Source organism: Formica exsecta, unplaced genomic scaffold, assembly GCF_003651465.1.
Source record: "Formica exsecta isolate Colony F162 unplaced genomic scaffold, ASM365146v1 scaffold231, whole genome shotgun sequence".
Lineage (NCBI taxonomy): Eukaryota > Metazoa > Arthropoda > Insecta > Hymenoptera > Formicidae > Formica > Formica exsecta.
The window spans coordinates 286,174-313,459 of record NW_021849598.1 but is presented as its reverse complement, the minus strand read 5'-3'; the positions used below and the strand labels follow the sequence as shown (position 1 = coordinate 313,459).

Sequence of the window (27,286 nt, the reverse complement as noted above, 5' to 3'; positions counted from 1 at the left end):
CTTGCCGAGAAATTCAAGCAATACCCGGAATTTTTGAAAAAGTCAGACAATTTATGATGAGACGTGTTGAAGCCTGTATTCAAGTTAGAGGTAGTCATTTTGAGCACTTCCTGTAACCGTAATTATCTTAATTCTGTGGAAAAATAAAACAAGTTATAACTTGAAAACACGGTCATATCAGACATATGTTTATATGAATTTTTTCTCTTATTTTTGTGTCCTGAATCTCTCATTGCAATACTTCCCACTTTTTAGGATACATCCTGCATATATATTGGGTTAAACGGAAAGTTTGTGCCGTTTTATATATATATATATTAATTATCTAATATTAAAATCCACTGCTGGACATAAGCCTCCCGTGAATGTTTCCATAATTGCCTATCCTGCGCGACCTGCATCCAGTTGGTGTGTATGCGCCTCAAGTCGTCGTGCCATCTTGTTGGTGGACGTCCCCTACTTCTGAAAGCTTCATGTCGTGGTCTCCACTCTATGATTTTTCTGGTCCATCTTTCATCGGAGATTCTCGCAATGTATCCCGCCCAGTTCCATTTTGAAATAGCTATCTTTTTCACAGCATCGATCAAACCTGTTCTTCGTATTTCCTCATTTGACACTCTATCTCTCCGGGACAATCCCAGCATAGATCTCTCCATTGCGCTCTGTGTTACCCTTATCTTGTTTAACATCTTCTTGGTTAAAGTTAGGGTTTCTGAGCCATATATTAGAACGGGCAAGACACACTAATTGAAAACCTTTCTTTTCAGGCAAATTGGTATTTCCAATTTGAAGATATACTTCAAGTTGCCAAAGGCTGCCCATGTCAAACCTATTCTCCTAGTGAGCTCACACGTTTGGTTGTCTCTGCTAATGCGTAATTCGTGATCCAGATACTTGTAGGACGTAGTCAGTTCCGACTGACAACGTGTCGGGTTCGGACGTGTTTTTGCGTGCTGCGTATGTCCTTTGTCTGGACTTTTTTTTGGACTCCTCCTCTCTTAAGAGGAATTTTGCTTATTTTTCACAAACCCATAAGAAACAATGGTGTATGGGCGACTAATGCCCAACCAGCCATAAAAGAAAGAAGAAGATGTAGGACGTAGTTGCCTCTACCTGTTTGTCGTCGATATATGTATACATCCCCACCAATAACTAGGTTTGTCATTATTTGTGCTTTCGCAGTATTGATTCTTAGGCCTATATTTTGGGAGGCTACGTTTAATCTTCCCAGCATTTTAGTGGCTTTGTTTATGCAGTCGGTTATTACGACTATGTCATCCGCGAATCTTAAATAGCATAAGTTTTCACCGTTTATATTCAGGCCTAGATCCTCCCACTCGATCTGCTTGCACATGTATTGAAGTACAGTGGTAAATAGTTTCGGGGAAATGGTATCGCCTTAACGAACGATTCTTCCTATTCGGAAGTTGTTGGTGTTTTCATGTAACCTGACGCATGCTGTAGCGTTTTGGTATATGTGTTTGATTAGCATGGTATAACGGTGATCTATTCTACAGTCTGTTAGTGCTTCTAACATTTTCTGTTGGCTTATAGTATTAAAGGCTTTTTCGTAGTCCACAAACACCAAGACTTAAGGTTTGTTGTACTCCACTGTTTTCTCTATTAGGCTTTTCAGAGTCTGGAGATAGCCGTTCGTGCCGTAGTTCGATCTAAAGCCAGCCTGTTCGCATGGCTACTACAGTTCTAATTTGGAGCTCTATTTATAATGATCTTCGTAAACAGTTTGTAAATATGGGAGAGCAGACTTATAGGCCTGTAGTTTCCAATATCTGTGATATCTCCTTTTTTATGCAGAAGAATGATAACTGCGTTGTTCCACTGTGAGGGTGTGGTTCCTTTTAGTAGGCATTCATCGAACAAGAGTTTAAGGGCCTTCAAAATCTTCACTCCTCCCGCTTTAATAGCCTCAATAACTATCTTGTCTTCGCCTGGGGACTTGTTCTTTATTTCAGAAAGTGCTTTACTTATTTCGTTTAGAGGTACCTCCGGGAGATCTTCAGAGCCTTGATTTAAGATTTTAGGAAGTCTGGTGTTTTCACAGCTGTTTCCGTCTTTTTTGTATAACTCTGCACAGAAATGTTCCACTATTTTGTGCATCTCTTTCTTGCTTGTGGTTGTTTTCTCTTGCCTGTTTCTTAATCTACATATATTCTTATTTTCTTCAGATATTTTCCGTCTAAGCACTTTCAGACTCTTGTTGTTTTCTATTACATTTGTAATCATTTCTGTGTTAAATTTTCGTACATCGGTTCTTATAGATTTGGAGATTTTCTTGCTCAGTTTCCTCAAAGCTGTGATATTTTCTCCGTACTTATCTTTCATTTCTCTTCTCTCTTCCATAAGTTTTTTGGTGTTTGCACTTAGCTTCTCCTCTTTTTTACTGTTTTTTGGACAATGTTTTTCTTCTGCCTTCTTTATTACATCTGTTATTTTTGTGTTTAACTTTTCTATGCCTACATTTTTCTCTTTTAAGACTCGTGTTAAGTTTTCTTCGATTTTATTCTGGTATAGTTCCAGGTTTTCATGAGATATCCATTTATTAGAACTTGTTTTGGATATTAGTTTCTTTCTTTCTCTTTTAATGTTTATAGCTAGTTTTGTCCTTATCATTTGATAGTTATTTCCCGTTGAAACCCTATTTAATACTGTCACATCTTGCACAATTTCTTTCTTATCTACGATGACAAAATCTATCTCGTTTTTTGTGTTGCCATCTGGGCTCATCCAAGTCCATTTACGCTATGGCTTTTTGTTAAAGAAGAAGTTCATTGCATAAAAGCGATTTTATTGTAAGTAGTTCAATAGTCTACTTCCTCGTTCATTTCTTTCTCAAATGCCATAGTCTCCACTAGAGCTTTCAGATTCATCCTGTTTTTCTTCCAGCTTTGCATTGAAGTCGCTCATTATTAATGTGTAGTGTGCTGGTCGCTACTGTAAGGCTTCATCAATATTGTCGTAGAAGAGCTCCAACTCATCCTCTTCAGAATCTGACGTTGGAGCGTACGCCTGAATGACCTTAATGCTGTATCTGGAGTTTAACCTCAAGACTAGATATATCACTCTTGGGCACACGGTTTTAATTTCTGTTACGTTTGGTATCTGTTTCTTGTGAATGATAAATCCTACTTCCCCCATCGATGTGTCTTTTCCTCCTTTATAGTGGAATAGATGGCCGGATTTAAGGGTTAGTTGGTTTTCTCCTCTTCTCCGCACTTCATTTAAGCCTACAACATTCCATTTTATGTGCTTAAGCTTTTCTTCCAATTCTGTTGCTTTTTGTTCAGATAGTAGGGTTCTGGCATTGTAGGAGGCCATGTATAATTGTCGTCTTTTTTGGTAGCCTGGTCGAACCCGGAGATTCTTAGCACCCTCTGCTCTGAATCCTGTTTGACCGCTACCATAGTCAGAGATCTTTGAGCCGCCGGGGACTGAGGGCCGTTTCTGATTTTTATGAGGCATTTCATATGGGGTATTTGGCCATACACATACCACACTGGCCATGCGCGTTGGTAGGGGGTTGGGGGGGGGGGGGGGGGATGTATAGGATTTGGAGAGAGTGGGTAGGATTTGAGGTTAGGACATGACTTCCCCGGTATTGGATTGATAGAGGGAAAAGTCAAGAGCTTGCGTGGACAGGTTTGCTAGTCCCTGAAGTAGAAATATAAATAAAAAAGCTTGTAATATTTAAAAATATTTAATAGAATTAATAAAAAGTCAATACTAGAGAGTGTGCGATTGTGGCGCAGAGAGTTGTGCGTCTACTCTTTGTGCCGAAGGATCTGGATCCAAATTTAACCAGAAACATCTAAGGGCCCAGGCACATAAAAAAACTTAAGCAGTAAGATTTAAGACTTAAGAATTTCATCCATACGAAATTTTCAGCGTTGCTTACGTTTCAATTTGGCTGCCTTACTGTTCGATCGTGATTGGTCAATTCGTTTTCGTCTTCAGTTTTACTGCTTAAGTTTTTTTATGTGTTCCTGCCCTTAAGGTTATATAAAGAAAGGTTAAGTGACGACCTCTTTGCAACACATAAGTGCCGGTCTACAATAGGTGATTTAAGTATTCTTCTCATACTTGATTGTGATTGGTCAATTTCTTAAGGCTTAAGGCTTAAATCACCTATTGTAGACCGGCACTAATGCAATGCAAAGAATCGATGTCGCTATTGAAAAGAGATGCTAAATAAGGTAGACTGTTATTGGCTCTCGCGGCCTTTCACAATGCATCATGGGTTGCGCAAGAGTATACATAGATTCAATATGTGACTTAATCTTCCTTTATATAATCTTAGAAACATCGAATCTATTCGATCGCCATTTCTTGGAAGGCAATGGCAAATCATCGAGAATATCTTGAAGCCTAATAAGCTTTAACGAAACTTTAACGAGGAGTGCGAGGAATCAACAAGCAGATTAATTTGCAACTTATACATTTTGTCCACCTGTTTATGGCATGCTACTTTGACATAAGTGACGTCGCGTTACCGGTTACCGGGCCTCTACGAGTACTTCAAGAACGTAGTTTCGGACAAGAAACGCTAGCATACCATGAAGTGTTTCTGAGTTATCAAAATAAGCGAGGTGGCGATATGGTACTGACTGATATTTAGGTGCCGATTAAAAGAGACTTGAACATCGTGAAAGACGCTTTGACGAAGACGGTGCAACTGGAGAAGAAGTGAACCAGACATTTCGAATTGTACAGGATTGCTTCGCACAGGATGCACAACGCAAATTTCATGGATTTTTTGGAGAATGAATTCTTACAAGAGCAAATGGACGTGATAGAAGATCTCTGATCACGAGACGAACTTGGAGAGAGGAAAATGTTTTGGCGTCTTTGATAAAAAGTTGACAGATCCAGACTATAATATCGTATATCTAAGCAGTCTACCAAACTTAAGTAGGATTTTAGATAAATATTGCGAAACGTCATGTTAATCATGTTATATCGCATGAAAAAAATACTATAATGTGATGAATAAATAAGCGAAAAAGCATATATCGATACATTGAAAAAAATATGCTAAATACAAAAAAATTTTTTTTATTGGAAAGAATTAATTATTTAAATACTTGCGAAGAAGAATTAATTATTTCAATCAAACAGCGAATATATTTGAATTAGTAAAATATAAAATAAAAGCAAAATATAATTTCATTTGCAAATAAAAAAAAAAATTTTTTTTTTATCTTTATTACTAAATTACTTCCTTAAAAAAAACATCTTTTAATTTTTGCTGCTTGTTTCAAAAACATAGGTTTTTTTTATTTTAATAAATAATTTGTTATCGTCAAATATATAAATATTTTGTTATATTAAAATTTTAAATAATGTAAGTGAGAAATCATAATTTTTATTATATGCAAATAATAATTTATTTAATATGACATAACATTTTTGGAATTAAAATATATATTTACTTAAGTAAAAGAAGTCAAAATTAACAAAATATATTTATTTGATTTAAAAAAATGTTGTTTTTAGTGTATGCATATTATTATTCGTATTGTGATTTTGAAGAAACACAACTAATGCGATGGCAAGAATGTTAATTCCGGGGCCCCTCAATTTCATAGGTGCATTTGATAGATTTTTTACCGACAAAAAGAATACCGCAAACCACAATGCGCTACGATCATAAAAAATTTGCTGTATTAAAATATTGTAAAATCAATAAATTTTTTTTTAATAAAACAAAAATTCCTTGCGTAGACGCAGTGGGTTCCGCCTCCCCTACGGGGGGGCTCCACTTCCGGAAGATATAACCTAAACCAAACCTATGTCCCAGGAGTGAATTATTACTAAAAAATATACACGTATTTAACCGTTCATTAAAATTATATCATATGGTATAAATAACTCTTGAATAAACATCAACAACTAAATCCTTTTGGATGTTATTCAAGGTCATGACCTTGACAACATATGTCAAGATCAACATTATCCGTGAGGTTGCCCACTTTATGCACAATTATCATATATTTTTTAAGATATCTCGAAAACTATTGATCGTAACGCATTGTCGTTTGCGGCATTCTTTTTCTCAATAAAAAATCTATCAAATGCACCTATCAAATTGAAGGGCCCCGGAAATAACATTTCTCCCAATGCGATTTTAAATGTCCTTTCCTAACTACACGTATCAATTTATCGTGCAATTAATAATCTAGAGCGGCTCCTTTTAGAATATATTATATTTGTAAACTCTACACAAATTGCTACTACATATCGCGTTTTACATGGAATAAGACATAAGAAATACATAAAAAATAACTTACGATAAAAGATCTTGTGGAACGACCGGTTCCTCCATATTTTAGTAGCTTTTTAAAGGTTTTATTCGTCGGGATCATATTAAATGGTGGTGGTACAGTATCACCATCCTCAAAGTAACTCATCCACAAGTGGCTTCTGGCAAATTTCCACTCTGTGTCAGATCTTTCCTAAAAATATACAATATGCGAGTACGTTAATAATAATGTGAAATATAAATTTGCATTTCATGAGACTTTTATGTATGTTAGATCGAACAATATTCTTATAGAAATTTATCGCGGGGCATTTTTAATATCTTAAAAAAAATTGTTGTTTACCGAAATAATTTGATAAGAATTAGACATCATAGCAATCAGCATATTCAATAGCACTATGACGTTTATCACGGAATAAGAACCAAACATAAGGAGTGCCCAGAATCGTGTAAAACTTTTAATGCCCGTTAAATCGAACGACATCAAATCGATCATGCCAAAACTTGCCCAGAAGAGAGACTGCGACGTCTCGAACAGGCTGAAAATACCAATTAAAGTTTATAAACTTTTCTCCAGAGGACTATATTTAGTTTATCTTCATACTTAGCGAATCTTCTCCATATAGAACAAGCTTTCTCTTGATTATCAAAATCCGGAACCTCGTCAGACGCATGATAACATTTCATTTTCTCCAAATCTGCATAATACCACATCAGTTGATTCATACCTAAAACAAAACGTACGAATTTAAAATGCAAATTGTTGTTCTGTTTTGCAATTACAATGCGCGGCACAATATCCTACTTTGTATCAATGAAAAAAAAAAGAAAAAATTAAAAATTATGATAGAAAAATAAAAGTGGGATGATTTTTTAATTAGTACGCGTGAAGAAAAACAAAACAAAGCGCTCCGCGTATGAAAGAGTAATCGGACGGCGTGTTACTCACCGCAACCAAAGGCAAATAGTACGAGGGTGTAGATGAAAAAGAACTTGATAATGTCTATTATCATTCTCCCGAGGGAAATCTGGAGTGGCCCGAGATGAGGATTCACGCTGAATATATGAACGAGTTTTAAAAAGCTGAAACAGCGCACCCATGCATATATGAGATGTTAGTCGATGAAAGAAATATCTCCTAAACGTTCGATTGAGAGTCACCTGAAAATCATTCCAGCTGCAAACGCTCCCTCCGAAAGAAGCATCGGATCGAATGCATGCCATTGATCTCTCGGATACCAAGGGTCTAAGCCACTCCAATATTCTGTCTATTTTATAAAATAATTATATTAATCGTGTATATATATATATATATATATATACGAGATATGTAAAATATAAAAAAAAGTAAAACAAATTTGATAATCGTAGCAGTTTAAAAATATATAAAAATAAAATAAGAATGTATATTATTCTATACAGAAATTATTTTTTATTATATAAAATTAAACTGTTATATATACGAATTATTGTTCTACACAGTTATTGATTTTCATAAACATTTATGATTTACGTTTTTTTGCCGAAGTTTGTCGCTCACCCAAATGTACAACAATTATTGGCCGCTATTTGGTACGACGGTCTTCCGGGATTTAGGAGAAAAAGCATGATAGCACAATTGCTGGAAGTTGGCAAACTCGGAGCAATGTTTCCGGTTTACAGCACTATTTATATGATAGCACCTACTTCGCAGATGGGATTATTTATGAAGAAGCCATTTGTCAAATTTATATGCCATTCCGCATCATACGCTTTTTTCCTAAGTTAGATCGATTACGCTTTACATTCTTCTATGTCTTAAAGTGACTTAATTAATTTTATTAACGGTATCTGGTTCTCGCAGTGCTTCTTGGTATGGCATCCCAAAGAGTTGAATATCTCTTGATTGAATTATTTGGAAACGCATGGATGCGAGAGATACTTGCTGGCTGGAAAAAACGAGAACGCGGTTGTATCTCTGGTTTCGTCGAAACAGGCGTAGTCATCTATGTGATAAGTAAATACGGCTATATAAATTGTAATATTTAATAATCATTAATTATTTTTAGCACAATAGAGAGAAAATGATAGATACAGATTATTGCCGATAAATTTGCTAAATATCTTTGGCAGATATATCTACGATTATTTTCTTTCTATTTTTGATAGAATTCATTCTTTCTCTTTTTCTCTCTTCCTCGTAGGCTTGATTATCGGCGAGATTAAGTCTTTATGGGCGGACGGATTGATTGAATATATATCGGATCTATGGAATATTGTGGATTTTATTCAAAATACCTTTTATGTAATCTGGATAAGTTTACGTATCACGGCTTGGTGGATAGTTCAGGTAGATTTTATTATACAAGTAAATATCAAAAATATACAAAATAAAAATAAACATGATGCGCAATCCGATAAAATTAATCGAAAGTTGAATAATTAATTCCAAAACTGAATATATGATAAGATGTCCAAAAAAAGTGATTATGATATAAGCCCAACGAGCAACTCTTTAGTTTTTTTCCTCGTGTTTAATCATTTTCTTCAAAAAATTACGCATTTGATTAATACCACAATATTTATGCTATATTTTTTAATTGTGTATTTTTCCGCGAGAAAAAATTTAAACAATTTATCGCTTCTTGTCGATTATATCGCAATGTAGTGAATATCAGGTGCTTTCCATTTAGTGACTCAAGTCGACACAAGTATCATTCTATCTTCTTTCAATACCAGTGAACAACAAAGATAGAATGATACTTGTGTCGACTTGAGTCACTAAATGGAAAGCACCTGATATTCACTACATTGCGATATAATCGACAAGAAGCGATAAATTGTTTAAATTTTTTCTCGCGGAAAATACACAATTAAAAAATATAGCATAAATATTGTGGTATTAATCAAATGCGTAATTTTTTGAAGAAAATGATTAAACACGAGGAAAAAAAACTAAAGAGTTGCTCGTTGGGCTTGTATCATAATCACTTTTTTTGGACATCTTATCATATATTCAGTTTTGGAATTAATTATTCAACTTTCGATTAATTTTATCGGATTGCGCATCATGTTTATTTTTATTTTGTATATTTTTGATATTTACTTGTATAATAAAATCTACCTGAACTATCCACCAAGCCGTGATACGTAAACTTATCCAGATTACATAAAAGGTATTTTGAATAAAATCCACAATATTCCATAGATCCGATATATATTCAATCAATCCGTCCGCCCATAAAGACTTAATCTCGCCGATAATCAAGCCTACGAGGAAGAGAGAAAAAGAGAAAGAATGAATTCTATCAAAAATAGAAAGAAAATAATCGTAGATATATCTGCCAAAGATATTTAGCAAATTTATCGGCAATAATCTGTATCTATCATTTTCTCTCTATTGTGCTAAAAATAATTAATGATTATTAAATATTACAATTTATATAGCCGTATTTACTTATCACATAGATGACTACGCCTGTTTCGACGAAACCAGAGATACAACCGCGTTCTCGTTTTTTCCAGCCAGCAAGTATCTCTCGCATCCATGCGTTTCCAAATAATTCAATCAAGAGATATTCAACTCTTTGGGATGCCATACCAAGAAGCACTGCGAGAACCAGATACCGTTAATAAAATTAATTAAGTCACTTTAAGACATAGAAGAATGTAAAGCGTAATCGATCTAACTTAGGAAAAAAGCGTATGATGCGGAATGGCATATAAATTTGACAAATGGCTTCTTCATAAATAATCCCATCTGCGAAGTAGGTGCTATCATATAAATAGTGCTGTAAACCGGAAACATTGCTCCGAGTTTGCCAACTTCCAGCAATTGTGCTATCATGCTTTTTCTCCTAAATCCCGGAAGACCGTCGTACCAAATAGCGGCCAATAATTGTTGTACATTTGGGTGAGCGACAAACTTCGGCAAAAAAACGTAAATCATAAATGTTTATGAAAATCAATAACTGTGTAGAACAATAATTCGTATATATAACAGTTTAATTTTATATAATAAAAAATAATTTCTGTATAGAATAATATACATTCTTATTTTATTTTTATATATTTTTAAACTGCTACGATTATCAAATTTGTTTTACTTTTTTTTATATTTTACATATCTCGTATAAAGAGATATAAGTATACATATAAAAAATTATTATATAAAAAGTATTTCGGAGTACACATACTTGCTTCTGTTTATATTTAATAGCCAGTTTGAGTCGGTCCAAAGTCTGTCTCTCCCCAGGGTCCCAATTTTCTCCAGTTGGGTTGTAATTCAACATTATTTCCAATTCGTAAGATGTACGCGCGTGATCCAGTAGAGCAGTTGAAAATTGTTGCGTCAGTTCCCGCATCTCCTGGCGGTCAATATAGTCATTGTTTTATATGGTAATTATTATATTAATTATTTTTTAAAAAATACAGAATTGTATTCGTAAGAAAATTTCTAAGTTAAACTTACTAAATTGAATCATTTGTTTTATTACTTCACAAACGGAATATGTTTATGCGTTTAAATTCAACATACGAAAATAAGTAAAACAATATAACTTTAACTTTGTTTCCAAATTGCATTTGTTTTTATCATTCAATAATCTTCGCATTGTGCGCGATAATTTCAATGATGATGATTTTCAACAATTAATTTTTTTTAACTAAGGTCAACAAATTTTTATATAAATTTTTGTTAAATTTATTACTGAAATTGGGGTGATTACGATAACTGTGGCCCCCTATTTGAAAGGTCGTTTCTGAAGACATTTTTGACGTTGTACATTTGGGTGAGCGACAAACTTCGGCAAAAAAACGTAAATCATAAATGTTTATGAAAATCAATAACTGTGTAGAACAATAATTCGTATATATAACAGTTTAATTTTATATAATAAAAAATAATTTCTGTATAGAATAATATACATTCTTATTTTATTTTTATATATTTTTAAACTGCTACGATTATCAAATTTGTTTTACTTTTTTTTATATTTTACATATCTCGTATAAAGAGATATAAGTATACATATAAAAAATTATTATATAAAAAGTATTTCGGAGTACACATACTTGCTTCTGTTTATATTTAATAGCCAGTTTGAGTCGGTCCAAAGTCTGTCTCTCCCCAGGGTCCCAATTTTCTCCAGTTGGGTTGTAATTCAACATTATTTCCAATTCGTAAGATGTACGCGCGTGATCCAGTAGAGCAGTTGAAAATTGTTGCGTCAGTTCCCGCATCTCCTGGCGGTCAATATAGTCATTGTTTTATATGGTAATTATTATATTAATTATTTTTTAAAAAATACAGAATTGTATTCGTAAGAAAATTTCTAAGTTAAACTTACTAAATTGAATCATTTGTTTTATTACTTCACAAACGGAATATGTTTATGCGTTTAAATTCAACATACGAAAATAAGTAAAACAATATAACTTTAACTTTGTTTCCAAATTGCATTTGTTTTTATCATTCAATAATCTTCGCATTGTGCGCGATAATTTTAATGATGATGATTTTCAACAATTAATTTTTTTTAACTAAGGTCAACAAATTTTTATATAAATTTTTGTTAAATTTATTATTGAAATTGGGGTGATTACGATAATTGTGGCCCTCTATTTGAAAGGTCGTTTCTGAAGACATTTTTGACGAGGAACACGGGAAAAATAGTAAAAGGAATTTCCGACAAAAATGTCTTCAGAAACGACCTTTCAAATAGGGGGCCACAGTTATCGTAATCGTGCCCTGAAATTCCGTTTGCATATTAAAAGACCATTGCATGTATATTGTGTACATATTATCAAAAACTTGAGCAAGATATATATTTCAATTGTGCGCTGATCATTTGGAAGAGTTCAAGTAACTCGAGGAGGAAAAAAGAGGGAAAGGAGGAGAAAGAGAAGGAGGAGGAAGAGGAGAAGGACGTTCGTTAAATTAAGTACGTTGTATTGAGAGCGAAATTCTTGCTCCATCCTGCTGAGGCGACGTAGTTCCCATGAAAGCTCGAAGGCCGTCAAAAGTGGGTCTTTTGACGAAAGCGCGATTAAAGATGACGAGGTAAGCGCGCGGTATGCGTTTATTCGAGATTGCGAGTGTCGAAGTGAATCTTGTTCGCTGGAAGTGACGCATTCATCGCAACCGCATCTGCAATAAAAAATTACAACATTGCTTCCTTTCTTCTCTAACATAATCTTATTTGACTAATAGTGAATATAAAAAAATAATTTATTATTAAGTTGACATTTTTTATTATTAATAAATAATTATAAACTTAAAAAAAGAAAACTCTTAAAGATAAATAATTGTTCAAATTATTAGGTATTTATATTTTTAAAATAAAAATAAATGTTAAAATGATAAATTGGAGAATGCTATTTTAAAATAATTTATTCTTCTTTGTATACCTAGCATCGTGAGGTATTGGAAGAGTTGCACCGCGATCTAAAAGTAGTTTTAATATCTCATAATTATTTTTATGAGCTGCCAAGATCAATGGTGTTATATCAGGTGTAAAATTCGATGACGCATCCGCGACTTCCCAGCTCTGAAATAAGACGTAGATATACCGTTTCTCATTTCACGATTACGATTAATCTATTAAAAGTGATGATTATAACATAAAAAAATGTTAGTTGAATCATAATTGTTTTGTTTTTCTTATATAAAATTAAAATTATTAAATATTGTAGATAGAAAAACTGCATCCTGTGTTTTGCTTATATTAAAGTTATTTTAAAACAATAAACTTTTTAAAGATGAAAAATAAATTTTTTTCGAATAAAACGCAGTTGTTTTATAATTGATGTATACATATTTTAAAAATAATATAAAACAAAATAAAATATGTGTAAAATTAATTAAATGTTATTTTATTTAAAATAGGTATTAATTATAAAAATTATAACATTTATCAAGAAAGAAATTTAATTGTTTTTAGGAGCACAATTTTTGATAATTGAAAGATGATTTTACTCTTTAAATTTTAAAATATGTAGATCTAAAAATAATAAGAATCTTAAATTTTTGAGTTCAAGAACATTTTAAGGAAAGTTAAATGAATTTTGGAGGCTTGAATATTTGTCATAGATTATAAATCATTTTTCACTAAATATTCACTATTTATTTATATCGAAAAACAATTTCTATTGACAAAGGTACATTATATTGATGTCAAAATTAATTAAGATTGCATTAAGACTCACGTAAGGCTGTCCTGGCTTGTGTATTCTTTCCTCCCATTCCAGTAAGACCTCCACCGCTTCCACATATTCCTCTTTAATAGCATGCAAAAGTGCATCCTGAAAGATGCGCAAATTATGGTTTTAAGTGTTTTACGCTCTTAAGCATATAGAGCTTGTGGAGATACTATGTAATGCAGATAGTTTATAATATTGTCACGTATAGTGACCGTTACATCGTTTAATGTACAGCGTGACCCAAAACATCGAACATATGCACGGAACTGCAGTTAGCGTATCCCGGTAGACATCGATTACGGTATATCAGCTTAACACGCATTATTCGCAATAATTAGGGGAGCGGCAGTCGCATGATTTTCATGAGAGACATCGTGCGGTTTCGACCCCACGATACTTACCTTTACTTCGATTCCCAATTCAAGCAATAGCTTAATCAGCTCGATATTCTCGTTTTCGATAGCGGCTATCAGTGCTGATCGATTTAGCGGATCGACGCAATTAATATTTAATAATTCGGGATGATCCTTGTTCTCCTCAATTAACCTATTTAATAAATTATACGATAATCAGTATTTTTTGTCGTCAAAATGATATTTTCGCCGTATAAGAATTATACCTATAAAGAGGTATTGGCAATAACTGTGGAGGTCTGATTATAAAAAAAGATCTTTCTTTGTAACATTTCTTCTAAACTTATAATTTCTTAAATTAAAATATATATTTATCAGAAAATCATCAGATATTTTTATAATCGAAACTTCTTTGAACAATTTAAAAATGATCTTTTCTCAATAAAAACAATCTGTGTACGTGTGTGTGTACGTGTACGTGTGTGTGTATGTCTACGTGTGCGTGTGCGTGTGTATGTCTACGTGTGCGTGTGCGTGTGTATGTGTGCGTGTGTGTGTGCGTGTCTACGTGTGTGTGTACGTGTGTGTGTGTGCGTGCGTGCGTGCGAAACGGAGCTAGTCGTTTCTTATAGGTTTTTAGACGCTGAACACGAATCCGGTTTCGAAATTGCTCCATCACGTCAGAATCTTAAAAAATTTGCAATTAAAGTTGCAAAAAAGAGCTATTTTCACGAACTCTGTCATATTATAGCTATAATATGTGACATGCTGGAGAAGTTTTATTACAATCAAAATAAAGTATGTTATTAGGACTTTCAATCCTCAAAATGAATTTTTGGTGTCGGTTATGGTTAATAAGATATCCATAGTTAAATGGGATGTATTGCAGAAGTTAGCTGTGACTAGGTCATTGATGATTTATCAAAGAGCTGTCAATTATTATTTAAACTTAAGAGTTTTCTAGATCGCTGAATACGAATCTAATGTTAAAATTGTCAAATTCAAAATGGTGAACTCAAATGTTTACATTGCAATCTAAACATTTTTTAAGTTTTGACATCCGCCTTAATGAGTCCACCATTTTGAATTTGACAATTTTGACATTAGATTCGTATTCAGTGACCTAAAAAACTCTTAAGTTTAAATAATAATTGAAAGCAATTTGGTAAATCGTCAATGACCTAAGTCACAGCTAACTTCTGCAATACATCCCATATTTAACCATGGATATCTTATTAACCATAACCGACACCAAAAATTCCTTTTAAGGGTTGAAAGTCCTACTAACATATTTTATTTTGATAGTAATAAAACTTCTCCAGCATGTCACATATTGTAGCTATAATATGCCAAAATTTGTGAAAACAGCCCTCTTTTGCAACTTTAATTGCAAATTTCTCAAAATTCTGACGTGATGAAACAATTTCGAAACCGGATTCGTGTTCAGCATCCAAAAACCTATAAGAAACAACTAGTCCTGTTCCGGTGTTCGAGAAAAAATCATTTTTTGTTGAACGATGTAATTTAACATTTGAGTTCAATTAATACAACAGCAATATGTTAAATTAACACATAAATGTGTTAAATATTTTTGACACAAAAATTTTAACCGTCATATTTTTTAACAAGAAAACATCAATTTTTCAATTGTGTAACATAAATGTGTTAAATATTTTTGACACAAAAATTTTAACCGTCATATTTTTTAACAAGAAAACAAATTTTTCAATTGTGTGGAATCCAGTCTATATCGCGGAATTGGGCAGGATTTATCACAAAACCTAGTTTATTTTATGCCTTGCTAGGATATCTTTACAGGTGCATTAACGCGGAGGATTACCTTCTGACAGTGGCACAATCACCTCGTTCCGCGCTGAGCAGGAAATGCTTCTCGACCGGGCCAAGAACATAGTCGACAGGCGTCTGTAACGAGTGCACTGAATACGATCTCACCTCGTTTGAGAGTAAATCTTGCTGCGATTCCGATGGATTCATTTTTCTGTAACATATTCTCGCAAGGCTATTCACTACTGGACGAAGTGTCGAAATTATAAAAATTCCTTTCTAACTTCATCTAATTTCCATAATTTTTTATAACACTGACATTATGCAAAATGTCTTCAAACAAATCGAATGTTTCTTCAACTATAGATTCTTCAACCGATTTAGAATCGATTTTTCCTCGATGAAAATATTAAGGCACTAATATTTTTTAAATAATGAATTATTAAATTAAAAATAGAATTAAAATTAAACAAAGAAATAACAAAATTATACATATATTTTGCGATTTGTTTTGAGTAAAGTTTTTTACTTTATTCAAAAATCGTTTTTTATTTTAATTTTTCAATGATTACATATTGAAAACTACATTGAATACTGTTTGGTTTTCTTTTCCAAATCAATATTTTTTTCTTTTTGAAAGTATCTTTTTTATATTTTTTGTATTTTTAATAAAACATAATTAAATTACTGTTATTAATTAATTAAATTTTTAATATATTAAGACAGAAAAAAATTTTAACTTTAGTGATGTAAATAATCCCACAGTGCGCAAAATCAGAGAGTTAATATAATAAAATTTCAGCTTTAAAGCTGAATTATATAGTTCAAAAAAGGTAAAAATTGGGCACAGATACAAAATAATGATTTTTGTTCCGACATTTCGCATGAAGATATTACTTGCTTAAATTAATTAAATCAATTTAAAAAAATAGTAATTAAAAGGACATTTGATAGATATCGTACACATTTCAGCATAAAAATTATGAAAATTGGTTAATTTATGAAATTTACAAATTAATATAAAAAATTATGATATCCTATACAATATAATGTTTAAAATTAGTATTACAGAGAAATTATTAAAAATTATTATAAAAATTGTAAAATTTACATGTTATATAAAATATAGTCTACCATATTATCAACGTTCACTCCATTATATACATAGAGTTTGCCAAGAAAAGAGATTAAGCATTCTAAGTTAAAGATTAGCCGTCCGCAAAATTTTTTCTCACAAAAATAAAATACAAGAAATCTGTTGTACAATATGTAATCTTTAGTTTGTGCTAGATGTAATAATACAAACGGGATAGATACAGATGTATGCTATGATACCGCAAAAATAGGGCTTCCTACGTTCACAAATACATTACAAGAAATTTAGATCAACTAGGACAGTAATTTTCGAAGAGGTTTTGCAGTTAATAGTTATAAAATATATACATAGATTTTTAAATAAAAATATGCTATTACTATTTATTATAAACTACTAATATAAAGTTCCGCTAACAATAAAACAATAAACAGCGTTTATAAGATTTGATCGCATAAAATACGGAGTTAGTTAAAATTTTCAATAAAAAGAATCTACTAAAGCAAAATATTTAAAATTTACTATTCTATTTAAAATTAACTATTAAATATTTGAATTTTACTTATTTTCTTTAAAAACTTAATTTATTAATATAACCTCTTATTGTCAATTGTTAATTGCGCGAATATTAAAAAATAAAAGAATATGTAATAAAAGATATCTGATACGATTTTCTATGCAGAACACCCCCCAAAACTAGAACAAATATTAATACGCTCTTTTATATCTTTTTATATTTTAAAAAGGTAGAGAGAAAAATGTTTGTGAATAAAGAGACAATATCTTGTTGCAACTTTTCTTTCATTTTTTGCAAAACATATTACTAGTATCATATACTTACGGAGTGGTTCTTTTTCTACGTCAATGTTAGCATGCTTGCACAAGAAATGCTAGACCTAGACTGTATGATCGCGTCTACGCATGTGGTTCGGCGAAACCTTACGACGCTATCAGCCAGGCTGATCTTCAGAACGCGGATTAAGCACAGGGTGAGGTGTCGCGTGTATTGAAAGAAAATAGCATAGAGGAAGACTCACCACAGAGAGAGCGGTGACCGTGTCGCACATTGTCCAGCATTGTACAGCATTGACACCGGCGTTATCACCGCGGCGGGGAGATCGGAAGAAAGAGAAAGAAAAAGAGAGAGATGATCTCTTTCCTCTAACCCCCCGATTAATGGATCGCAAGAGATTCGTGACGGCGAATAACGAGTAAATCCAAAGCTTATATGCCGCCGACGCGCTCCGGCACATTATTTTTCATTTCCCGCCGCCGCGAATTTATTCTCTTCCGCTCGTCCTGTGTGATTATTTATCTCTTCCAGAGACGTGTGTCACTTTCGTTTTTAGTGTGCTACATCTGTAACAATTCAAGAAATCGAAAAAGAGTGAAATTGATGTATACAATATCCTGTAATATATGAGAATATGTGTGAGATATACACTGAAAAAAATGTACTAAATCTCAAAAATATTTCTTTTGATCTAAAAAAATTATTCATTTAAATACTTGCAAAAGAATTAGTTAAAAAACATAGATTTTCTTTATTTTAATAAATAATTTTTTATCGTCAAATATATAAATATTTTGTTATATTAAAATTTTAAATAATGTAATTGAAAAATCATAATTTTTATTATATGCAACTAATAATTTATTTAATATAACAAAACATTTTTGGAAATAAAGTATATATTTATTTAAGTAAAAAAAATCAGAATTAATAGAATGTATTATTCATTTGATTAAAAACAAATTTTATTTTTAGAGTATGAAAAAATATATTTGATATGTTGTAACACATACAAGAATGTACACTGGTACATTCCTGTGATGTTGGACGTTCGCAATCGCAATTATCTCTAAGGCAATGATAGATGGGAGAGATAAATAAAAATTGTAATAGATGAAAAACTTTATTTTACTCTGGTGTAAAAACTACTTGTGAGGCATACAGAAAAAAAAACGCAAAATTGAAAGTAAATTAGGAAAGTGTAATAGTAGCACTAATTGTAAGCGATACACGATAGAAACGAATGTAATATAATATAAAAAACAGAATGATAATCAAAACATTATACTCTAATAAAAATATATAATAAAAATATATTAAGAAAATATAAAAATATGGTGTGTAAAGAAATAGAGCACAAAGATAACTATTATAATATTTGGATAAAAGCTGAATTAATATATGATAAAACGAGAAAAATGAAGTGTATATACAGAAGAATTAACTACCAATTTTCATCTACGTGAGTTTTTTATACATATAATCAATTTTGAGTTAATGTTTTTCTCAGAAGCAAAAGTCAGAGTGAATAATGGAAAATCATGCAAATCTTTTTCACTAAAACATAAATAAATAAATTTCTCTTTGCATATCACAACTCGTGTTCAACAGAATACATTTATGAAATGCGTCGAAGATCCTCTCTTTTATTCATAGATATTAATAGCTGTGAATCTTAATCAAATAACCGAGATAGGTGAATTATGTAAACAATATTTTTCCAAAAATTGGAATAAGTGCATAAGAAAATGTAGTTAAAATTATTAAAGAAAATGGATCTCTTTTTAACAAGATTTGTAAAAAAACAACGATTAATTTAAGAAGAATAGGACAGGTGTTTTGTACAAGAAACAAGTTCACATCCAGCCACTTTGTTTCTTTTTAATTATATGTAGTTACGTAATAAATTTACATACATCATAACAACGGCATAGGCTATCGGGGACAATGCATTTTGACATTGTGACAAATTCTTATAATACTTTATCATATAGGCTCGAGCTGGATCGACTATCGATCCTACTTTTTATACGCGAGACCTACAGCGAATGCGGTTAGATGAAGTAGTACGGAGCATTAATGCGCATATAAAACGTCACTGCGTACAAAGTGACATAGAATCATTTACGCACGGCGATATAAACGGCTCGCCAAATGATGCTCTAAATGATCTGACTATAAATCACTATACCAGCTGACAGAAATGGTCGTAGTTACGCAGAAAGAAACCCCTACACCAAAATTGGTATAATTAAGATAATTTTTTGGACACACAGGCCATTTTGTAGAGATTAACATTAAAAATAAAATTTCACAATATTAAACCAAAAATAAAATAATTGTTTTTTAACAAATGATAGTTGTTTCTTATTACAGTTTGTTATATTATCCATAACATAAAATACACACAGTTAAAAAATTTATATTTTCTTGTTAAAAAATATGCCGGTTAAAATTTGTATGTTAATAATTCAACACATTTATGGATTAATTTAACATATTGCTATGTGTTAATTGAACTCAAATGTTAAATTATTAAAATAACTAAAAAAATAAAATAACTAAAAAAAATAAATAACTAAAATAACTAAAATACTAAAAAAATACTAAAAACTAAAATAACGGCATAGAAAACTCGAAAAAAAATTTTGTCACGGAAACAAAGCTTCCTCTATGAGGAAGCAAAAGTATAAAAATAACACAATGTGCACATATTTTTAATACACAATAGATACGTTCTGTATTATTAATGACAGGATTTACCTGTTAAAATTTACAGAGAAAATGTTGATTTTATTCTACAAGATATGTGAGAGTGACTACAGACCGTCAATATTTTTTTTTCCAAATTAATTTTATCAATTAAAATATGTTGATTTTACACAAAATTTATTTCAAATTACTATGAAGTTTGCATTCATTTCGTATTGAAATATATGTTAAATTTAACTCAAATTTTCAAACTGTGCAGCAACATTTTTTTTGTAACAGCAAAAATTCAAAAAAAAATCACCGTTGATGCTTCTCTGCGCAACTATGTTTTCATGCCATGCCTATGCACTTGGTGATTTAAATTTAGACATCTTTAGACGACCTTTAGTCACATATACTAGTGCGCGCTACTGCATTCAACCGAATTCGCAATTCGCGCCGACACAACAGAAAAAGTGTGCACGATTACAATACGAATCTTTTGTATGCGATTACATCGACGGTGTTTCAAAACGACGAATCGTCAAAAAATCATTTCTATGTACATTGAATATGTTAGTGAGGCAGAGGTGGATGTACAGCGCTGATACCCGGTATGACATTCGCGGCTCTGCATTCGCTATCAGTTTGCTGTAAATATTCATCTGTTATTTTTTTGAAAATAAAACAGATTAATACTTGCATGGCCGGCTAATCCTTTAGCTGAAAATACCATGTGTATATTAATCCAATAATTAATACATATAAGCAAGGTAGAATTATAAATAAATAAGTAATTATATAGCTATTTCTCATTGTTGTGAAACATTGTATTATAAAAATAATATATCAGAATAATATATTATATGATTGCATATAGAATGCATTTTGTTTATTGATAATTTTGTAAAAGTCTTTTAGCGTACAGCTAGAAGAGATTAAAGAATATTCATTATTTATCAATGGATTTATTCGATAATATGCTGTATAATATGCATAATATGAACATAAAATAGACAATAAATTTAGATATTAACGTTAATAAGCAATGTAACAAAGTTGTACAAAAATTACTGCAAATTAATCAATTTAATTTCTGTTCCTTGAAAAAAGAATGTAACGACAAGTTCCATCATAGAAAAAAAAGATTAGAATTCTCCAATAATCGTCCTTAATTTGAATTGGCAAAGAACACAAGGAACAGAAGCAAACTATCTGTGGATGGATCTCTTATTGTTTCTTCATAATTTTGTAACAGAGATTCTGGCGGGAATTTATATCGCAAACAAATTGGTGTTTGTTCAATTAGTCGATGAAATTCGCTTAAGTACAGGTACGGACTGATAGTAATGCGATCCGGTCGTCATGTCAAAGCCAAATTGCGTTTCGGTCGCGGTGGCCAAAATCAATTAAATAAACTGGAATGCTGCGATCCTCGTTGACATCCGCTATCGAATCCACAGTGACTCTGCACAGAACGATCTCGGACCTCGGACGAGTTGGACGAGAGTAGCGCGCCAGTTCATTCGCGATAATTCGAATCGGTCTCGAGGGCATCCAAGCTGATCCCACCGGATGTGATCTTGTTCAAGTTGTTGCAAAAACGAAACAGCCTTGTCACGTCCGGATGAAGCCCCGCATCGCTGATCGCGCCGTTTGACATGAACGCCGAACAAACCGCAGACATATCGAGATCGGCCGGCACCATTTGTATATTGCGACCAAACCTGTTTCAAACGGAATTCATTTCTTTATATTTCTCGATCGTGATTATATTCTGATTACACTGTTTAAAAATTTGACTTAAATTTAACATATATCGCATGTCGCAAACGGTCCATATAAATTTTTGTGTTAATTTAACATAATATGGATATATTAAATGGTCGTAACACTAATACTACGAGTATGTGGTAACGCCGCGGGCTGGATGATGCAATCCCAACGAGATCTGAATAGTTTGGATAGTTGTAGTAAAGGACTTGAGGAAACAATGCGTTGCTTAAAAACTTTTATAGTGCGTGTTTATTGCGAATTGATGAGTGTTAGAAACATTCATAATGCTTTGTGTGAGGTTTGAAGCAAAGTTGCATTGTTCAGGTGAATCTGTTTCTGTGCAGCAGTCAAGCAGTGAGAGACTCATCGGGCGGAAATTTTTCTTTTTTGCAAATCGTTTGTCAAAATATGAAATACTGTTTGATCACCACAAACTTCACGCAAAGCACTGTGAATGTCTGTTTGATTTTTGGCTACGTAAAGTTTCAATCTTAATGTACGATCATTGATCTTCAGACGTCACAGTATCTGAAGCATCTGCAGAGGCCATTTTTAATACTAGTCAATTCACAATGAACACGCACTATGGAAGTTTTTAAGCCACGTACCGCTTCCTCAAGTCCTCCATTACACTGTCCAAACGTTTTGTTGGGATTGCATCATCCAGTCCGCGGCGTTACCACAATGTGCATTACTTATGAAATGATCCTCGTATGTTAATATTTCAACACAAAATTAATGCAAACTTCATAGTAATTTGAAATAAATTTTCTGTAAAATCAACATATTTTTAATGATAAAATTAAATTGGAAAAATGTTATTCACGATCTGTAGTCACTCTCACTGCTATTATAGAATAAAATCAACATTTTTTCTGTAAATTTTAACAGGTAAATCCTGTCACTAATAATATGAAACATATCTAATAGATGCACATTGTGTTATTTTTACACTTTTATCAGTTGTTTTAATAATTTAACATTTTAGTTCAATTAATACAAAAATGTTGATTTTATTATGTTAAATTAACACATGAATGTATTAAATATTTAACACAAATATTTCAACCGGCATATTTTTTAATAAGAAAACACAAATTTTCCAACAGTGTACGATATTAATTCTATTTTTCTCTTATATGAGAGAGAAGCCTCTCAGAAGATAAACTGATCAATACCATTTTTACTTTTAGTACTAGAGCACTAATCATGTTCTTTAGCACTAAAATTAAAAAAATGTATTAAAAATGGAATTGATCGGTTTGTGTAGTTTCTGAGAGGCTTATATAATACTATTATTTATAATCATTACTAAATTCGTCGATCTATAGCCTAATGTCATATCGAAAAATATACGAGTTAAAAGTAGAGAGAAGATATAAAGAAGAAAACATGAAACTTGATGTACTCTCGTGAAAAAACCTTTATATCATTTTTTTCTCATTTATGTATTTTTTCCTGCTTTGATGTCATTTGACGAAGCGCATCACGGTGTAATTTAGATAAAAGCGAGATAATGCATTGAATATAACTGAGAAAAATGATTGTGTTATATATACATGTGTGCTGAACTTTCCAATGTCATGACGTAAGAAGAAAACAACAATGAGTAGATACGGGTCTCCGGTGAATCCGTTATACTTTTGCGTCATCGTCCATTTTTCTGCTTTAGAGACTTTTCCGAGACACGAAACAAGTATTATGCGTCTTGTCCCTGCGTATACTTTTCCCCCGTATCTTTCGCGCACTCACCATTTTGATGATAAATAATGATAATAATCTCGATACTTTATAGGTCACACGCGTACTACACCTGCGTTCTCGTTATTTGTGCATGCTATAAAAATTGCTCGCAATGCTCGCAATTTCTTATAAAGCAAACTTCATAGTAATTTGAAATAAATTTTATGTAAAATCGATATAAAAATCAATATTTTTAATGATAAAATTAACTTGGAAAAATGTTATTGACGGTCTATAATCACTTTTATTCCTATTGAATAGAATAAAATCAACATTTTTTCTGTAAATTTTAACAGGTAAATCCTGTCACTAATAATATGAAACATATCTAATAGATGCACATTGTGTTATTTTTACACTTTTATCAGTTGTTTTAATAATTTAACATTTTAGTTCAATTAATACAAAAATGTTGATTTTATTATGTTAAATTAACACATGAATGTATTAAATATTTAACACAAATATTTCAACCGGCATATTTTTTAATAAGAAAACACAAATTTTCCAACAGTGTACGATATTAATTCTATTTTTCTCTTATATGAGAGAGAAGCCTCTCAGAAGATAAACTGATCAATACCATTTTTACTTTTAGTACTAGAGCACTAATCATGTTCTTTAGCACTAAAATTAAAAAAATGTATTAAAAATGGAATTGATCGGTTTGTGTAGTTTCTGAGAGGCTTATATAATACTATTATTTATAATCATTACTAAATTCGTCGATCTATAGCCTAATGTCATATCGAAAAATATACGAGTTAAAAGTAGAGAGAAGATATAAAGAAGAAAACATGAAACATGATGTACTCTCGTGAAAAAACCTTTATATCATTTTTTTCTCATTTATGTATTTTTTCCTGCTTTGATGTCATTTGACGAAGCGCATCACGGTGTAATTTAGATAAAAGCGAGATAATGCATTGAATATAACTGAGAAAAATGATTGTGTTATATATACATGTGTGCTGAACTTTCCAATGTCATGACGTAAGAAGAAAACAACAATGAGTAGATACGGGTCTCCGGTGAATCCGTTATACTTTTGCGTCATCGTCCATTTTTCTGCTTTAGAGACTTTTCCGAGACACGAAACAAGTATTATGCGTCTTGTCCCTGCGTCTTTTCCCCCGTATCTTTCGCGCACTCATCATTTTGATGATAAATAATGATAATAATCTCGATACTTTATAGGTCACACGCGTACTACACCTGCGTTCTCGTTATTTGTGCATGCTATAAAAATTGCTCGCAATGCTCGCAATTTCTTATAAATAAGTATATACACCTAGTCTGATGACAGAGTCAATATCATTTGATACCATTTCCTACACATTGTCTAATACGACAGATACGACATATAATGATATAACATATAATGTTTTTCTATATACATAATTTACTTCTAGTAAGAGTTTAATACATCTCTTAATAGCTACGAGATAAAAAATGCAATGAAACAAATACCTGATGAAATTAAGATCATTCTTCCCGCGTTTGGGTTGTTCACCATTTGTGGTCTTGAAACCGGACCGACCGAATCTGATCACAACATCCGGCGATTTCCATCGTGGATGCCTGCTGACCTTTGAATCGATTTCGTTATCTAATGCCGAATTATCGAAGGCGGATTGACCGCGTCCGAATCTGATGAAGGAGGAACCCATGTTGCTACGCCTCTCCTTAGATTCGGTATCCTCTTTACGATCATCCATATCGGGCTTTCTAACTACATATTCGAATTCGTTCGGCGATTCCTTAAAGATCCTCAGGCTACTATCGTCCTTCAAGACTGAGGAAGACACGAGCATCCAATTGCAGAGGAATGCCATTGCATTAAAAGCCCAGAGTGCAATCTACGATTAAAAATTGCATATCGGCAAAATTGTTGTATATATCTGATTGTATTTCAATTTGCCTCTATAAAATTCATAAAGTAACACGTTATACTACACTAACAATTTTTATTAAAATTCCTTTATTTTGTTATTTATTTGCTTTCTCAAGCTTAATTTGCAGAAAGCTTTGTTTTCTAATTACTGTCAACTCGAAAATTATTGGTATTTTGATATTTTTGTTAAAGAAAAATCAACTGCAGATTAATAAGAAGAATTGTCATCAAAATTAAGAGATCTCGAACAACGTTCATTATTATTAAAGAGAATCTTTACATCTACGTAAGTGCATTTATTTACTGCGCTCTGCTCTTATTATCCTATTTCTTCTAGACTTTTTATATTAAAGATGTCGAGTTGTAAGATGATGTAAATTTCTTTTAGATTTGATCAATTTAAATCTTCAATTTTTTATTAATGAAAACAAAAGAACATTAATAGCATAAGTAAAAATGGAAGCAAATGTAATAAGTGAGAAATTAATTTTTATTTTTCAAATCTCTTGTTCAACAAATATATCTTTGGTCTCTGTCAGAGAGAATTTGCATAGTTGCAAAAATAACATTTTTAATATTAATTCAATAATTTTTACCGTAACTACACAATATATAAAATTATTTAAAAAGTTTGTTGACAAGAATATATATATGTATAAGATCTGAGATATCTAAAATAAAATATATTAAACAAAAAGTATATACATATATACTGCATTAGCCGTAATCATTTTATATTTACGTTTATAATCTCAAGAACGGTTTAAATTATAAACTTGTAGATAATTGCTAAGTAACTTCACTCAATAAATCTGTAATTGATTTGTCGAGATCAGCTAAGTTTGCGTAGTGCAGCAGTAGCGACGTGTCGTCTAACGTGCGTCACGATAAATTATATTGGCGTCTCATTATTCATATTAATATCCTGTTTAACAATATCACGGCAAAGCGAGCAAGATTAATACGATGCCTTACGTTACTTTAATTAATTCTGTACGCGACTGCCATTCATAATCATGTCGCTCACCGACTTTGCTACATGTATCGCTAAAAAGCTGCATTTGCCACTGTTTAGAAAAAATAAGTATTGATGTAGATGTGAGCAGATACTTTAATTAATAAACTAATATTTATTTTTATCTATTTCTCAAATAACATTGCGTCAATATTAATATACTCAATTTTCCGTATAACTCGATACCGAGATGCTTATCATATCTAATCGAGTTATACGCGCCAATATCTGCTGCATAAGGAAATAAATAATGGATTCTTTACTTACTCTTGAATCAATAGCCTTTTCCGTAAAAAAAAATTGTGTGTCTCCAGTAATTTTTACATAATTCACGATTAAAAATAAGAGACTTCCTATGATACCTGACAAATTAATGAAGTCATATTTTTTTCAATAAATTTAGATGATACGGTGAAGGGTAGTCGCAAACATGAATAAATAATGTAACAAAGATTAAAAGATTGCATTAATCTTACTTATTGTTTACAATAAAGGATGAAATTACAACATTTTGAAGTAAGATTTATTGCATTTTGTTTTGACTTCTCATAGAAAAAAAAAAAAATTTTTTTTAGAAAAGAATAGATATTTAAGAATTATTCTTTTGCGGTATTTTTTAAATTTTGAAATCTCTTTTTTCTAAATATTATTAATAAATAACATATATTGAATAAATATTTAAAATAT

General features: G+C 31.7%; 2 protein-coding genes across 5 annotated transcripts in view; both read right to left on the bottom strand.

Annotated features, from left to right (window-relative positions):
- Positions 1–18,105, bottom strand: part of LOC115235686 (transient receptor potential protein) — a 28,635-nt gene extending 10,530 nt beyond the window's left edge. The window contains exons 1-15 of one of the 4 annotated variants that reach the window (XM_029807623.1): positions 17,529–18,105; positions 15,650–15,808; positions 13,858–14,002; positions 13,463–13,558; positions 12,665–12,804; positions 12,203–12,404; positions 11,330–11,500; positions 9,947–10,181; positions 9,714–9,866; positions 9,381–9,526; positions 7,439–7,545; positions 7,227–7,360; positions 6,882–7,005; positions 6,621–6,816; positions 6,306–6,470 (exon numbers count right to left, since the gene is read on the bottom strand). In XM_029807623.1, coding sequence (XP_029663483.1) covers positions 6,306–6,470; positions 6,621–6,816; positions 6,882–7,005; positions 7,227–7,360; positions 7,439–7,545; positions 9,381–9,526; positions 9,714–9,866; positions 9,947–10,181; positions 11,330–11,500; positions 12,203–12,404; positions 12,665–12,804; positions 13,463–13,558; positions 13,858–14,002; positions 15,650–15,804 — 2,169 coding nt within the window. In that variant the 5' untranslated portion in view covers positions 15,805–15,808; positions 17,529–18,105. Of the gene's footprint in view, positions 1–6,305; positions 6,471–6,620; positions 6,817–6,881; positions 7,006–7,226; positions 7,361–7,438; positions 7,546–9,380; positions 9,527–9,713; positions 9,867–9,946; positions 10,182–11,329; positions 11,501–12,202; positions 12,405–12,664; positions 12,805–13,462; positions 13,559–13,857; positions 14,003–15,649; positions 15,809–17,528 lie in introns of those variants that run through there. The other 3 variants (XM_029807625.1, XM_029807624.1, XR_003884075.1) reach the window with 3 other exon arrangements.
- Positions 18,106–20,456: 2,351 nt separating this feature from the next.
- The window catches only part of LOC115235687 (FMRFamide-related peptides-like), an 8,619-nt gene continuing 1,789 nt past the window's right edge, over positions 20,457–27,286 (bottom strand). Inside the window, exons 2-3 of the mRNA XM_029807626.1 lie at positions 25,161–25,549; positions 20,457–21,898 (exon numbers count right to left, since the gene is read on the bottom strand). Of these exons, the coding sequence (XP_029663486.1) occupies positions 21,694–21,898; positions 25,161–25,549 (594 nt within the window). The 3' untranslated portion in view covers positions 20,457–21,693. The remainder of the gene's footprint in view (positions 21,899–25,160; positions 25,550–27,286) is intronic.